The 11877-nt window shown below is 59.6% G+C and overlaps 2 protein-coding genes, 1 long non-coding RNA gene, 1 other non-coding gene and 1 pseudogene across 6 annotated transcripts; 3 read left to right on the forward strand and 2 right to left on the reverse strand.

Moving 5' to 3' along the window:
* The first annotated feature begins 27 nt into the window (after window positions 1–27).
* Window positions 28–1029, forward strand: LOC146760523 (uncharacterized). Its single transcript, XR_014947736.1, has 3 exons — window positions 28–166; window positions 616–723; window positions 892–1029. It is a non-coding gene; the product is annotated as an uncharacterized LOC146760523 (long non-coding RNA).
* SETD6 (SET domain containing 6, protein lysine methyltransferase) lies at window positions 162–4251 on the reverse strand. Of its 2 annotated transcripts, XM_015873590.3 has the most exons (8): window positions 3842–3971; window positions 3623–3767; window positions 3305–3446; window positions 3025–3219; window positions 2759–2882; window positions 2451–2631; window positions 2112–2254; window positions 1095–1941 (listed from the first exon to the last, which is right to left on the reverse strand). In XM_015873590.3, exons 1-8 carry the CDS (start codon window positions 3938–3940, stop codon window positions 1633–1635), a joined length of 1338 nt encoding a protein of 445 aa, XP_015729076.1. In that variant the 5' UTR covers window positions 3941–3971; the 3' UTR covers window positions 1095–1632. The 2 variants fall into 2 exon arrangements, with proteins under 2 accessions (XP_085407813.1, XP_015729076.1); XM_085551687.1 differs by having other exon boundaries at window positions 162–1941; window positions 3623–4251.
* TRNAK-UUU (transfer RNA lysine (anticodon UUU)) lies at window positions 4080–4152 on the forward strand. Its single transcript has one exon. It is a non-coding gene; the product is annotated as a tRNA-Lys (tRNA).
* Window positions 4252–4388: 137 nt separating the features above from the next.
* Window positions 4389–7997, reverse strand: LOC107319009 (SNF-related serine/threonine-protein kinase-like; annotated as a pseudogene). Its single transcript, XR_014947734.1, has 6 exons — window positions 7922–7997; window positions 6829–7427; window positions 6025–6166; window positions 5712–5924; window positions 5496–5621; window positions 4389–5424 (listed from the first exon to the last, which is right to left on the reverse strand). The product of XR_014947734.1 is annotated as an SNF-related serine/threonine-protein kinase-like (transcript).
* On the forward strand, window positions 7991–10888 carry AGRP (agouti related neuropeptide). The gene is made up of 4 exons (XM_015873898.3): window positions 7991–9210; window positions 9427–9608; window positions 9701–9789; window positions 10616–10888. The coding sequence occupies exons 2-4, from the start codon at window positions 9431–9433 to the stop codon at window positions 10808–10810; spliced, it is 462 nt and encodes a 153-aa protein (XP_015729384.2). The 5' UTR covers window positions 7991–9210; window positions 9427–9430; the 3' UTR covers window positions 10811–10888.
* The last annotated feature ends 989 nt before the right edge of the window (window positions 10889–11877 follow it).

Here is an 11877-nt window from a genome sequence, read left to right on the forward strand (position 1 = left end):
CTTCCAGCACTGAGCTGAGAGGGAAGACTTGTCACGAATAGATGGAGCCTCGATTCTTAGTGCCAGGAGGAGGAGGAACAACAGAATAGTTACGTGGAGATGGAAGTACTGGAAGTTGGCAAGCAGTGCCAGAAAGGAGGCTGCAGTGGAGGGACACAGAGCACAGGTAGCAGACCAGGTTTATTTCCCATGATACCCCCTGATATAACACTCTCTTCTAATGATACCCTCAGTATAACATTCTTCATCAAGTGTCTGTACGAGCTTGCTGGTTTACCTAGGTTAACTCATAGGGATGAATACTGCAAGCTCCTCAAGCCTTACAACATAGAAGTGATAGGAAATGGGGATTCACTGCAAGTTGGAACATTTTGGCTATGGAGCTGAAACTTCAGCTTGCTCTTCCCTCCTGTAGTGGATACAAAGAACTAACAAACAGCTGCTAGATTTATCCAGTCCAGATTTGGCAGGGTTTTTCTGCCATTTAACTTCAGGTCAAGCTCTGCATGTGAGCCTGTGGGCTTGACCTACTGGCTCCCAGTGCTGTCTCTGCTAAAGCTCAAAGGTCTCTGTGGTTCTGTACTAATACTGCTGTACACATCTGGTTCCCTTTAGGCCTTAGGAGCTGTCATGCTGCTGTAAGAGAGGGTGAGAGGCAGAGGGGACTCTGCCAGAATCCCAACCTGTGTTACATGGAGTTAATGGGCTGGTAGGAGGGTACAGGTAACCATTTCTTCCTAATGAGGGAAAGAACCCACAGCTGGCACTGTCAGACCAGTGCTGGTGCCACCTCTGTGGGGATTCCTTGCCAGCAGGGGCCCTGGGTGCAGTGTCCTCTGGTTGAAGGAATAACCTTTCCATTCACTGCTGTGTGCCTGGTTCAAAATGTAGCCTGCTGTAGAGCCAAGCCAGGATGGCAGACTGGACTCAGAACAGCCACTGCATCACTCCATTACCTGAGGTGATGTTAAACCACTCCGACCCCAGCAGTGCACCAAGGGCTGCAGCTGACCTTTATGTTTGCTGTTGCTGCAGCTTCAATTATTGCAGAGATCTTCTGGAGGGGGGTTTGCATCCTGCTGAAGGAGATGGCGTTTGGCTGGGTAAGAAACTCCATCTTTATTTAACACAGCTTGGCCTGCAAACATCCAGCATGTTATCTTACAAAGCTGCCAAGGGACAAATAAGGCTGTATGTGATGGACAATAGTAGTGCCTGAGTTAGGGTGTGTATCTAAAGCCCAACATGCAGCACCTGCAGGCCTGTGACTGCTCCCATCTTACAGAATACCTTCTGCAGAGGTGAGAGGAATCATTGTGCTGTACTGAGCCTGTGTGAAAGCCTGAAACAGATGGGCTCCCGCTTGCAGAATGCTCAGCATTGAAGTATAGGTGAGCTGTTCAGTTCTTAGTGCTTCTGCTCTGCATTTCTATGAGGTAAGAGCTACCAGCTGCATTTCTGCCTTATTCACCTGGACGAGGCACAGCGACTGCCTCAGATCTCTGATGCTGAGTGAGGGAACCCGCTTCTTTTATATGATGATGGTGTGTGCTGGTCTTCCTTCCTTGCTGAAGGCTGAGCTCCTGCCTGAGCACAGTTCTGTGCAGCTGATCTCCAGGGGCAGTGAGGCTTTTATTGCACCAACTGTAGCAGCTGATGCAAGATCCTTTTCTGTCCGTAGCGCACGTGCAAAGCTTGCTGCTCCCTTCGACTCAGCTTCTCATAAACCTCTTTATTGAGCAAGTCCTCCTCCGCTCTCAGGTCTGACCTGTACGACTCCAAGGTCAGCAGCACGCTGTCGTAAAGCAGCATCTTACAAGGGGCTTTCAGTTTGGACAGAGCTGCATTGGAAAGGGTTGAGTTTTCCTCTTCCTCACTGTCGTCCTCCCAGCCGTCTTGTTCCTTGTACTCCTTGAACTCCTCTTCTGACATGCACAGCACCTGCAGTGACCCAACCACAGACAGCTCAGGGGCAGCGTGAGCACCTCAGGCTTTCTTCCCTACAGCAGCACAGTGTGGGCTGCATGGGGCAGGTGAGTTAAGCTGCAGTACAGTCTGTGCCCTTTCTTGTGCAGCTCTTTAAGCAGCAGGTCACCACTTTCACTGCTCACCTTTAGGGTCACAGACAGCTCCTCCTCTGTGAGCACTTCATCCCATCCCAGCACGAAGGCGCCTTCCTCCCCCACCATCTCCAGCTGGCACAAGAAGTCCCACTGCTCTGCCACCAGCTGCTGCTGCGCTTTGCTTTTGGCACCTGTTTTGAAGACAGCAGAGCTGCAAACCCAACTCAGTTTGCAGATGGCACAAGGGGAAACAAGAAGCAGAAAGCCATAGCGTAACCCCAGCACTTACAGTGCCACGGAGCAGCCTCAATTCCCCTCACCCTGAGCCCCATTTCAATACATCACTGCTTAACAGGAGCGACCCCTGCCCCATCCTTTCCCACTCACGCTGCATTGCTGCCTTCCGCACCGTCACCATCTGGATGTCGGCCGTGTCGTTGGTGTTGCCTGGATATGGCTCTGCAAAGCCGTACATGTGCAGGAGCTGCCAGTTGGCCATCTGCCCGTACGTGTTGAAGATCTCCTGCCCTTTGCTGATGGGTTGCGTTGTGACCATCCGCAAACACTTCTGTAAGCAGAGAGAGGAGAGGCTCCGAGAGCTGTGTATGGCACACGGAACAGCTCCCTGTGAATAAGATCCAGGCCCGCTTGGTTGGCAGCGCTGCAGGGAAGGGGCACAGGGCATTGGCACTCACAGGAGCGTATTCCAGGCTGGCATTATGGTTGGCCACGTGATTCAAAATATCAGCTACAGGCACCATCATGGGAGGGTTGGGGCCCTTCTCATCTTCATCTTCCTCCTCCAAAGGCTCCTGAAAGCTACAAGGGACGTGAAGACAATTGTGTTTTATACCTTGCAATACAGGGCGAGCACTCTTTAATCACACAGCCTGTAATTGCTCACTGCTCTCTTCTCCCTTTGCTCATCTTCCCTCCATCGGAGCATCCCCTCACTGCTCACCTGTAAGCCATGACAAACGCCACCAGCTGCTTGTACAGCTCCAGCGTGTGCAGCTTAGGGTCAAAGACATCAGGGTGGGACTTCATGAAGGGCAGGATGATGGAGCTGTACTCCAGCTGGATGTTGGCCAGGTCCTTGGCCACCGCCTCGGGGATGCCGGTGCCCTGCAGGAGCCTGGTTCGCTCTTCTTCTGGCCTGTTTAAACACAACCAGCAGCTCTGATCTCTCCATCTGCCCCAGGAAGGAGGGGCTGAACTCCTTCTAAGGGCTTTCCCCTCACCAGAACATGGGATGCTCCAGGCTGCCGAAGTCCTGCCACAGATCGAAGTACGGCCGCCATCGGGAGCTGCTGGTGGTGAACTCGTGCATTAGGGCCAGCAGTAGCGGCACCCACCCGGACTGGCTCTGCAGGGACTCGTGGGCTGCGCGACCGGAGGGACAGAGCACATCAAACACCGACACACACCGGGACACGCGCTGTCCTCTGCCGCAGCCCCGCTCGTACACAGCGCAGCGCACCCGGCGCCGTTCCCCGCTGCTGTCAGCCCACGTTCCCCGCCGTTCCGTTCCCCGCCGTTCCGTTCCCCGCCGCTCTCACCGTGGCTCAGCAGGTCCCCGATCCCGCAGTTGTGCTGTGACAGCATCGCGCTGCGCGGCACGTTGAACAGCAGCTCCCCCGGCTCCAGGTCGGCGGCGGCCAGCAGCCCGTATCCCGACACGGTGCCCCGCCGGCTGATGGACACCTGCGGGACGGACCCGCTCAGCACCGCCGTGTGCCCGCTATGAGGCCGTGGGGCCGCCCCGCGGTGCCGCTCACCTTGTGGCTCAGCTCCACTCCCGCCGCTTCGCACCACGCCACGAAGGCCGCGATGGGATCCGGCCCCGCCGCCCGGCGCCGCTTGGCCGGGGCCGCCATGGCCGCACGTGGGCCAACAGCACTTCCGGGTGGCGCTAAGCCCCGCCCCTCTGCGGACGGTGGCCGCGGGGGGACAAAAAGATTCGGCGGGGACGGACGCGCGTCCGGTGGCGGCGCGGGGTCCTGCCCCGGCCCGTGAGCCTGGATAGCTCAGCTGGGAGAGCATCAGACTTTTAATCTGAGGGTCCAGGGTTCGAGCCCCTGTTCAGGCGCCGCCTTATCCTTTATTTATCCTGTATTTATCCTGTATTTATCCCGTATTTATCCTTTATTTATCCTGTATTTATCCTTTATTTATCCTGTATTTATCCTGTATTTATCCCGTATTTATCCTTTATTTATCCTGTATTTATCCTTTATTTATCCTGTATTTATCCCTTATTTATCCCTTATTTATCCTGTATTTATCCCTTATCCCCGTCCCGCAGCCCCGGATCAGACGCAGCCGTGGAACCAAAGCGCGTTTTATTGCACCCACCAACTCACTCCCGTTCCCGGCCGCTCCGTGGGGCGGCCCCGCCTCGAGCTTCATTTCTTGCCAGCAAGAAAACAAAGAGGTAATAAATGGGAAATAGGTAATAAATAGGAAATAGGTAATAGATAGGAAATAACAGGTAATAGATAGGAAATAACAGGTAATAGATAGGAAATAACAGGTAATAGATGGGCAGCGCGTGGGGTGTGGGCAGGGCAGGGGTCACGGTGCAGCTGGGACGCGCGTGGTGGCCCCGGGGGCTGCGGCCCGTCCGTGTCGGTCCATTAAAACAGACTATTTATAAAAGTCAGTTCCTGGCAGTTACAAACACCGTCCGTGCGTTAAATGACGTGGCAGCAGCTGAACTGGCCGATGGGCAGCAGACCGTCCTTGGGCCCGGGGCGGATCTTGAAGGCCAACGCTTTCTCGCACAGCGGGATCTGCAGCAGCCGCTCCCTCAGGCCGCTCTTGCCTTTACCCGGGTCCGCCTTTATCACGTTCTCCCCGTCGCTTTCCCCCGCTCCCCCGCTCTGCTCCCCCGCCCTTTCCTTCCCCTGTTCTCTGTTCGCCGTGTGCCCCGTTCCCCCGCTTCCCCCCGCTTCCCCCCGCTTCCCCCGCTCTCCCCGTCCCGTCCCCCCGCAGCCCCGCGGCTCCTCGTGCTCCGCCGCCCCCCCGTCCCCCCGCCCACCCCCCCGGCTCCCCCCGGTGCGGCCCCCGCCGGGCCCCGGCTCGGAGGAAATCCCTCATCTGCTCCTGGTTCAGGGAGCTGCTCTTCCTCTCCATGGCTCCGGGCCTGCACTCCTCCTCTTCCTCCTCCTCCTCCTCCTCGCAGATCTGCTGCAGGGCCGGGCTGCTCTTGGTCATGGCCGTGTCGATGGTGGGGGCCTTCAGCAGCACACGCGGGGTCACACGGGCACGGCCGCCATCCCCAGTGCTGGGCTGGGAGCTGCCAGGGCCCAGAGCTGCGGGCTGACGGACCCCAGCGCTGAGCGCGTCCGACGGGCCGGTCCTGGGGAAGGGCAGCGCCGTGAGCAGCCGGTAACGGGGCTGCGTGGGGCTGGGGGGCGGGATGGCGCTGACCTGCCGTGTGTCTGCCGGGCCAGCTCCTGGAGGCGGCTCTGCGCCTCCTGCTTCTCCCGCAGCATCCTCTCGGCCAGCAGGAAGTAGGTGGCCGTGATGTGGTTGTAGCGATCGGCCTCCAGCGCCCTGCGGGACGGGAACCATCAGCACCCGACGGCCGCGATCGCATCGGCACCGCCAGCCCCTCCTCCCCCAGAGCCCGGCCCCGCTGCTCACTCCTGGATGGTGTCCCGGTCTGCGATGTGCCCGCAGCTCATGGCCTGGATGATGATCTCGTGCTCCTCCTGGGACACCCGTTTGTGCGAGGTGAGGGGCAGCAAACAGCGGCTGGCGGGGGACGGATCCACCCCCTGCAGCCACGCGTGGGCCTCGATCTGCTCCAGGGACGCTCGCTGCCGGGGGTCCCGCTGCAGCATCCTGGAGATGAGGCTGAACAGGGAAGGGAGGGACAGCGCGATGAGCCCCAGCCCCGCAGGGCTCCCACGGGGCTCCCATGGGGATAGGACGGCACGGAGAGCTGCCTACTGACTCTGAGCACTGCGCGGAGACGTGTGGCGGCACCGTGTAGCGGCAGTCCATGATCATGGTGAGCGTCTCGCTGTCGTTGGCCTCCTGGAAGGGGGGCTGCCCGCACACCAGCATGTAGAGGATGACCCCCAGGCTCCAGATGTCTGCGGGAGGAAAACACCGTTCAGTAAAGCCCTGAGGAGCCCAAAGCGCCGCAGTCACAGCTGCCACCCCATAGGAAGGATGCCTCATCTCCACGTGCCTCCTTGTGACCACACACAGCCCCGCGTGCAGCTCCCTCCTGGCAGCCCACAGACCGATCCTGTTCCTATTGCAGCAGCGCTCACATTTCGGATGCTGAGCACAGACTCTCCCTCAACACCTTCAGCTCCTTTAAGTGCCTGCGCATTTTAACATCTCCCATCCGTGCCGGTTTCCTTGCTCCAGTTGCTCTTGCAGAGCCACGTATCCGTGTTCCCATCACCCCTCCGAGCCCCGGCAGCTCAGCTTAAAACCCTTCCCCTCACTCTGTTAAAACCAGGCCGTGTCAGTGCAGCCCTGTGCTCTGCCCAGCTCCCCATAGTGCTGGCTGGGCTCCCAGCCCTTTTCCTGCCGTGGCTCAAAGCAGCGGCAGGAAGCGCCCAGAGGAAACTCAGAGCTGGAGGCGGCTGCACCCTGAGCAGGTTTCCTTCCACCTCCCACTGCTGCCAGGGCTGAGCTGAGCTGAGCATCCCCAGCGTGGGGTCAGTCCCACAGGGCTCTGAGGATGAGGAACACCACAAAGAGAAACCCATGTTAACACTGAGAGCGTATGGGAGGCCCTTACCCACAGCCGGAGCATCGTACTCGTCCCCAAGCAGGATCTCTGGTGCTGAATACGCCAAGGAGCCGCAGCTGGTGGTCAGCATCTTGCCGGGCTGGAAGCGGTTGCTGAAGCCAAAGTCCGTCAGCTTGACCAGCCCCTGCTCCTGGAAGAACACCACGTTCTCGGGCTTGAGGTCCCTGTGCACCACGTGCAGCTTGTGGCAGTAGGAGATGGCGTGGACGATCTGAGCGAAGTAATGCTTGGCGCGGGGCTCGGCCAGGCCGCCCTCGTGCCTCATGATGTGGTCGAACATGTCCCCGCCGTCACCCAGCTCCAGGATGAGGTAGAGCTTGGCGTGGGTGTCGATCACCTCGTAGAGACGCACCACGTTGGGGTGCTGCACCAGCTTCATGCAGCGCACCTCCTGCAGCAGCTGCCCCGCCGCCTCGCCGGCCAGTTTGCTCTTATCGATCACCTTGACGGCCACGCGCTGCCCGGTGAAGACGTGTCTCGCCAGCTTCACCACGGCAAAGTGCCCCTTGCCCAGCGTGCGCTCCAGGTCGTACAGCCCCGCGATCTTGCCCTCGGCCATGGTGATGGCTGGGGACGGGCATCGGGTGCTGCGGGATGGAGGGTGCTGAGCGAGGGTACCCTGCCTGCTGAGCACCACAACACCTTCATCCCTTGGTGCCCCAGCAGCCCAGCGCTCCAGGACCTCGGCACCGTGGGCAGCCCAACGCGCCCACCCCCAGGCACCCCATAACCCCAGGCACCCCAATATCCACCCCAATGGCGCCTCAGCATCACGGGCACCTCAGCCCCCCATGAGCCCAGGCAGCACAGTGCTGTGGTCCTCAGCACCAACCAACCCTGAGCTCCCCGACAGCACTCCAGCACCCCAACCTCCTGACCCCCGGCACCCCTATATCCCCCACCCCTATATCCCCACCTCCAGCACCCCAAAACAACCACAGCTATCCCAACCTACAGCACCCCAACCCCCCCAACTCCCAGCACCCCAACACAACCACCTCCCCCCCCCCGACCCCCAAATACCCCCAACCTCTCCCAAACCCCCACCCCCCCCGCCCCAGCCCTCAGCCCCTCCACGTACCCCCGAGGGTCCCGCACTCACCGCACGGCGGAGCTGGGGGCCGCGGGGCTGCGGCGTCCCGGTGCGCCCGCCCCGCTGACGTCAGTGTGCTCCGGGCCGCAGCCTTAAAGGGCCCCGTCTCCTCCCGCACCCCCGCCCCGCAGCCGGGCCGAGGCCGGGCGCAGCTCATCGCACCCAGCTCCCACGTGAGGCCGAGGGAGGGCGCGGGGCTGCGGACACGTGCGGGATGGGCTCGATGCGGCCGCTGTGTTCCTGGAAGCGATGCGGGCTGCTCATTTAGCTCGTTACCTGCCCGGGGCCGCTCGTTAAGCACGAGATGCTCCCGCAGATTAAAAAGCTCTCAGCGCTCGGCGATGTTAATGCCTTCCCAGAAGCCCCGCAGCCCGTAATGAGCCCCGCTCCGGGCTGGGGGCACGGGAATGGGGTCTGCGTCCAGACTGGGTGTCGTGCATGGGGACACAGCTGGGTGTAAGGGGTGGGCACCCCAAGTGGGTGTGAGCTATAGGGCACCCCAAGTGGGTGTGTGATGTGGGCATCCCAGCTGGGGGCAGGACACGGGGATCCCAGCTGGGTGTGGGGCTGCAGGAGGAGCCATGTGAGCAGGGCGGATGCAGAGGTGCCTCCTCCAGCCCTACCTGGTCCCGTGGCTGTGGGGCTGACTGCGGCTCCCTTTGGGTTTAGGTGTGCTGCTGGAGCACCAAGTAGCCGAAGGAAGCACAGCTGTGTGCAGCTCATCCTCCCTGCTGGGTGCAGCTGAGGCCGGGATGCTGAGCGCTCTGAGGCTGCAGGAGCTGGAAAGGAGTGAAGACACAGTCAGCACCTGGAGGATGTGGGGCTGGGTGGTGGGAGCTGTGATGGGCTCTGGGCTGTGGCTGGTGCCATATGAGGAAGGGGATGGGGCTGATGTTGGGCCAGAAGCAGGTGATGATACATTGCTGGTGTGGGAAACAGGAGGAAGCTGCGTGTCCATCACCAACACAGGGACAGCATCGCTGCGTGGGCTCGCTTGGATTTGGGGCTGAGTGGGCACTGGCTCCTGGCTGCAGCCCCACACGGCAGCACTCCATCCCACCCACGCCCCGCTGGTGCTTTGCCATCCAGACAAAGCCCCGTCTGCACCAGAGCAGAGCCCACCTACCTGCCGCTCAGCGGGGTCATGTGGCTGAAGCACTTAATTAACCAGGAGCCGATATAAGTTCCCGGCGAGATGTGGGGAGGGAGGACATCGAGGCAGAGCGACTCCGAGCAAGCCCTGCAGAGCAGCACCTGCAGCCCCACAACAAACACAGGTCAGTGGGTCTGAAGGGAAGGGGCTGTGGGGCGGGGATGGGGGTGGGGAGCATTTGGGGTGCCCCATTGGGTGTCCATGGGTGGCAGTGTGGGGTTAAGAAGCTCCGGGCTCCCCTGTGAGCAGGGAAAGGAGGCTGCAAACAGCTCTAGGGAGCACCAAGCAGAAGACAGCCGGGCTGACAATGACCACTTACCCTCTGTGCACGTTGCCCCAGGACCATGCTGAACGCGCTGCTGCTGTGCTACGGGCTGCTGCAGGGCATCCAGGCCATCCTCACCTCGGACCTCAGCCACAGCCCCCTGCAGAAGATGAGCACTGGGCTGGAGGAGGCAGACAGAGCAGCCCGCTACCCCAGCCTGCTGCGCAACGCCAAGGAGCTGTCAGCAGAGCTTGATGGTGAGTCCCACAGCCCCCGCTGGGACAGCCAGCTCCCCAGCACTAAGCAGGCAGCCCCTGCTCAGCCCACAGTGCCCACCTCTGTTTCACAGGAGCTCTTCCCAGGCTGGATTTGGATCAGATGGCCCTGGAGGTGCAAGGTGATGGTGACCTGCAGAATAGCGGTGTGCTGGAACCACAGGTAACACGCCAAGAGCTGGTGTATTCCTAAGGACACCCCAAACAGGGCTGCTCTGTGCCACGGGGTGGTTTGGAACCAACACTTCATGGGATGCTGTGCAGGAATGGAGCATCCCATCGCGCCCCTCTGTTTGGGGCTGGCCTCCAGGGATACTGCTGCAGGGGCTGGGAGCTGAGCTGGTTGGAGCTGAGCTGGTTGGAGGCAGGCAAGGTTTCCCTGCTTCATTTCCTATGGGAACCCAACCTTCCCACCACACGTTTCCAGTAATGACAAGTGGGTGTGAAACATCCTCTTTGGAGATTGCTCCAGCCAGATCAATTGTTTGGTTGGAAATCAGAGGAGACCTTGAGGACACTTGCAGCCAAAGGGAATAGGAACAGTGAATCAAAAGTTGCAGGGTCCTCTGGGAGGAAACACCTACCTCCCTTCCTCTTGCAGTGCGTAGGCAACCTGCTCCTGCTGTCCCTGCAAAGGACCAGGCTTCCACCTCCAGGGGCAGATGGAGACCAGAGGGGTTGGATGGATGAGCCACCGAAGTGCTGCAGGGCATGGGGGATATCCCACGATGAGAGGTCAGGGTTGAGAATCCCAAGCAGGTCTTTCACGGGTGATGCCATAGGTCCATTGTGCTCAGGGGTCAGTGAGTAAAGCATGAAGAGGAACTGGCATCACCGGGGTCCAGCTCCAAGCCCCAAGTAGGAGCGAGCTGAATTGTGGATATCTCAGATGATAACTGAGATGGAGGTGCCTCAGGCTCTGGGCTCTCTAACACAGTTCCTCTGCAGCAGGGTGGACCACAAGCCTCCTCTCCTCCTCTCCCTTACAGGCACTGTCTACAGCCCTGCAAGCTGCAGGCAGGGAGGAGCGGAGCTCCCCACGCCGCTGTGTCCGCCTCCTGGAGTCCTGCCTGGGCCACCAGATCCCCTGCTGTGACCCCTGTGCCACCTGCTACTGCCGGTTCTTCAACGCCTTCTGCTACTGCAGGAAGATCAGCACCACCTTCCCATGTGGCAAGAACTAGTGCCCGTGCCACAGGGCTGCCCGCTCGTCCCCACTGTGTCTCCCTCTGCGGCTCCAATAAAGCAGCAGATAGATAGCACTGCTGTTGCTGAGTGTGGGATATGGGCTGTGCTGGGCGCTGGGCTCTCGGGAACACATCATGGTGTGGTTTGGTCTATGGGGGGTCACCGAGTGCCACCAGGCTCCCATAGGGCCACCTAGAGCTGTCGTAGAATCACAGCATGGCTGGGTTGGAAGCGACCTCAAAGCCCACCCAGCCCCAAGCCCTGCCATGGGCTGCCTGCCCCACAGCTCAGGCTGCTCGGGGCCCATCCGTGGCATGGGGCACCTCCAGGGATGGGGCACCCACAGCTGTGGGCAGCAGTGCCAGCACCTCACCGCCCTCTGAGGGAAGGATTTCCTCCTGACACCTCATAGTTCTCCTCCGTTAGTTTAAAGCCATCTTCCCTTGTCCTATTACTATCAAACTGTGTTAAAAGTCAGCCCCCTCCTGCTTCTAAGCTCCCTCAAGTACCAGAGTACAAGGTGCACCCACAGCCTTCTCTTCCACAGGCCAAACAAGCCCAGCTCCCTCAGTCTTTCCCCACAGCTCCCACCCTCTGGGCCTTCCCCCATCACCACAGGGTGTTACCCCACCCAAACGGCTCATACACTCTGAGATGGCAGTGAACACAGCTGGGGAGAGGGGCCACGACGGTGTGAAAAGCCTTAAAGTCACTCAGAGAGGGGCTGAAAAGCCTTAAAGTCAATCAGAGAGGGGCTGAAAAGCCTTAAAGTCGCTCAGAGAGGAGCTGAAAAGCCTTAAAGTCGCTCAGAGAGGAGCTGAAAAGCCTTAAAGTCGTTCAGAGAGGAGCTGAAAAGCCTTAAAGTCAATCAGAGAGGGGCTGAAAAGCCTTAAAGTCAATCAGAGAGGGGCTGAAAAGCCTTAAAGTCAATCAGAGAGGGGCTGAAAAGCCTTAAAGTCGCTCAGAGAGGGGCTGAAAAGCCTTGAAGTCGCTCAGAGAGGGGCTGAAAAGCCTTGAAGTAACTCCGAGAGGGGCTGAAAAGCCTTGAAGTCACTCAGAGAGG

Source organism: Coturnix japonica, chromosome 6, assembly GCF_054131305.1.
Source record: "Coturnix japonica strain WE chromosome 6, WE-NBRP24, whole genome shotgun sequence".
NCBI classification, from domain to species: Eukaryota; Metazoa; Chordata; class Aves; order Galliformes; family Phasianidae; genus Coturnix; species Coturnix japonica.